General features: G+C 43.5%; 1 protein-coding gene across 2 annotated transcripts; it reads left to right on the top strand.

Moving 5' to 3' along the window:
• Positions 1-700: 700 nt before the first annotated feature.
• Positions 701-2851, top strand: LOC125556505 (cytochrome P450 709B2-like). Of its 2 annotated transcripts, none has more exons than XM_048719228.1 (5): positions 701-998; positions 1091-1314; positions 1440-1690; positions 1843-2170; positions 2250-2851. In XM_048719228.1, the coding sequence occupies exons 1-5, from the start codon at positions 716-718 to the stop codon at positions 2691-2693; spliced, it is 1530 nt and encodes a 509-aa protein (XP_048575185.1). In that variant the 5' UTR covers positions 701-715; the 3' UTR covers positions 2694-2851. The 2 variants fall into 2 exon arrangements, with proteins under 2 accessions (XP_048575185.1, XP_048575184.1); XM_048719227.1 differs by having other exon boundaries at positions 1798-2170.
• The last annotated feature ends 373 nt before the right edge of the window (positions 2852-3224 follow it).

The raw sequence follows: 3224 nt of genomic DNA, 5'->3' as shown, positions 1-3224 counted from the left end.
GTCTCACTATCCAAGCACATGCTATCATTTGGTATCAATAAAAAAACCGGCAATTTTATCAACTACAAAATGAATTTTCATGCAAATATTGACTCAGTGGTGTCTGAATTTGTTTAAGATCTTCAAAACCAAAAACAAAATTGCACGTTAATACGATATGTAATACTCCGATCCGATCCATATTAATTGTCAGTGCTTTAATACAACTTTAGTAGGGAGTATTACAAGTTTTTATTTTTTATTTAACAGTAAAGGAGTATTACAAGTTTACAACTAAGTGTTTCATCTTATCTTCTATCACATAATATCTTTGGTCAATAATGACAAAATGAAATGCATTTGACTCTGATTAAAATGGTCATATTATTACATTTTCACAACACGTTCACTTTGTTCGCTGGCAGGGCTCTATGACTTAAAGTTCGATTCTGGCAAAAATAAAAAATAAAAGCCTAAAGTTATATTATGAGTGTGAAAGTGAAGCAACCAATACCAACTCAACACTCAAATCACATGGTGGCTATTTCCTCGCATGCATGTAATTATAAGACACACTTGCCGAAATAACAGTATGGCATGAAGCTGCAACAGATTAACCGTACCATTGTAACTTCACAACCGGAAACGCCGGGACAATGACACACGTCCAGCCCATATAACTAGCCACGATCTAAGACTTAGAATAAACCCACCATTGACTAGGAGTAGTATATCCATGGAGGCGACCATGGTAGTAATGGTACACGCCCTTGCCGCCATCCTTACACTCTGGCTGATCTCGAGGTCCCTGTGGCATCTGGTATGGAGGCCGTATGCCTTCGCCGGCTGGTTTGAACGGCAGGGGATACGAGGGCCACCTTACAGATTCGTCCTTGGGTCTTTGTGGGAGATGAAACAGATGTTGATTGCCGAGAGAGGAAAGACGCCTCTGGATATCGGCAGCCACGACTACACCTCCCGCGTCAATCCTTTCTTTCACAAATGGGCCGCCGATTACGGTAAATGCATGAAATGTTTCTCACTTTTTATCATCTGAAAGACTGATTATTCATCATATAGTACTCATATATATGTACGGGTATCTACTCAGGGAAAACATTTCTGTACTGGTTGGGACCAACACCGACGATATATTCTACCGACTTGGAGCTAGTCAAGCAAGTACTGGAAGACAGGACCGAGTTGTTCCAGAAGGACTACCTGAACCCAAGCTTGGAACGCATCTTCGGCAAAGGGCTTCTGACCACAAACGGTGATGACTGGGAACGGCATCGCAGAGTCGTATACCCGATCTTCTACCACGAGAACCTCAAGGTTGTTGCAACACGGTAGTTCTTTTTTAATCTATGCAACACGGTAGTAATTAAGTTTATTTTAGCCGTCTGCTTTGTTGGACTAAATTAAATGGCCTACTTTTGGTGGTTTATCCTATGGGGTAGTCTGTGTCAGCTATGACAAGGGAAAGCACACAAAAGATGATTGTGCAATGGTGCAACCTAATAGAAAAGGGTGACGGCCACCAAGCCAAGATAGACATGGGGTGCTACGCTGAAGAGTTGACTCTAGGAGTCATCGAACGGGTGATCTTCGGCGCGCACTACAAAGAAGCCCGGGAGGTGTTCGCCGAGGGCAAGGAGATCAAGAAGCTCGCGGTGCATGCGCTTGCAGATCCTCGAATACCCGGATTTAGGTATAAACATTTGTAGATTTAGCAAAACCGCACATTAATTAAGCATTGGAAGGGCAGCCAGATCACACTATATGTCTAGCTAAATAAAAATTTGTTGGTGTATACAGATACCTGCCGACCCGCCGTAACTTTCAGGCATGGAAACTTGACAGGTCGATAACGAGCAAGATAACACGGCTCATAAAGGAGCGGCTTGCCAGTGGTGTCGACGGAGATGACCTAATCGGGTTGATGCTGCGGGCAAACAAGTCAGAAGAAGTCGAGTCATTGAGCAGCGATGAGATGATCAGTGAGTGCAAGACCATCTTCGCCGCAGGGCAGGACACAGGTGCCACCCTCCTCACCTGGGGGATGTTCTTGCTCACCATCTACCCAGAATGGCAAGAGAGGCTCAGGGAGGAAGTGCTGAGAGAATGCAGGGATGATGATGGCGAAGCCCCCTATATCAATAGCATCCAAGTCCTTGGCAAACTCAAGCTAGTATGTGCATATAAGACATAATACTTCGATTCATGTCTTATAAATTCTCTGATATCTTGGTGCATATATGCCAATGCAGCTTAACATGTTCCTTCTTGAGACACTGAGGCTCTACAGTCCCCTGCCGTTCTTGCTGAGGAAGACCGCGTCTGACACAACATTAGCAAACATCAAATTTCGAAAAGGAACCATGATAACAATTCCGGTCATGACGTTGCACCGGAGCAAGGAGATTTGGGGCCTCGACGCCGACGAGTTCAACCCCATGAGGTTTGAGAAAGGCGTCTTGGGGGCTGCCAACAACACGTATGCAATGTTGGCCTTCTCATGCGGGCCACGTGGGTGCCCAGGGAGGAACTATACCATGATCGAGGTGCAGACTGTGATGACGATGATCCTGAGAAGATTCTCCTTCTCCCTCTCTTCCCAGTATGTTCACATGCCCAGGAACTTCATCTCACTTGCACCTAGGTATGGCCTTCCCCTAATCGTGAGGAAACTGATGGATGGAGAAAAAAAGTGACATTTAATATATTAATTTGTGTCGTTTGTAATAAATAATATCTATGTTCTGCCTAGAAAAGAGGCAAGATGGATGTGCGGCGTGTGATGTGCTTTGTAAAATTGATGTGATTTGGGAAGGTGGCACACAAGTAAATAAACTCCAATCTTGGTTGTGTATGTAGTTGTATACTTGTATGTTTAAATCCTCTTGAGACACTACAATGTTGTCTCATGCATTGTGTCCTTTGAATTCATGTATAGTTGATATTTTTAGAAAGAGATGTGTTTCCAATAACCCCATATACCGTAATTTGCTATACTGATATGGAGGTAGTCAAGCAAGTGCTTACAGACAGGGCAGACTTGTTGCAAAAGGTCCACCTGAATCCAATCATGGAAAGCATCTTACACAACGGAATTGTACTCTCAAATAGATCATTTGAAGCGGATCGCAAAGTCATTTAATCGATCTTCGACAAGGAGAATCTTAATTGGGGGTCTTTCATTTTTGAAGATGAGAAGATTTCTAGTCATCAAGATGCCCCAAACT

The sequence above is a fragment of the Triticum urartu genome, chromosome 5 (genome assembly GCF_003073215.2).
Source record: "Triticum urartu cultivar G1812 chromosome 5, Tu2.1, whole genome shotgun sequence".
Classification (NCBI taxonomy): Eukaryota; Viridiplantae; Streptophyta; class Magnoliopsida; order Poales; family Poaceae; genus Triticum; species Triticum urartu.
This window is presented reverse-complemented; position numbering and strand designations above follow the sequence as displayed.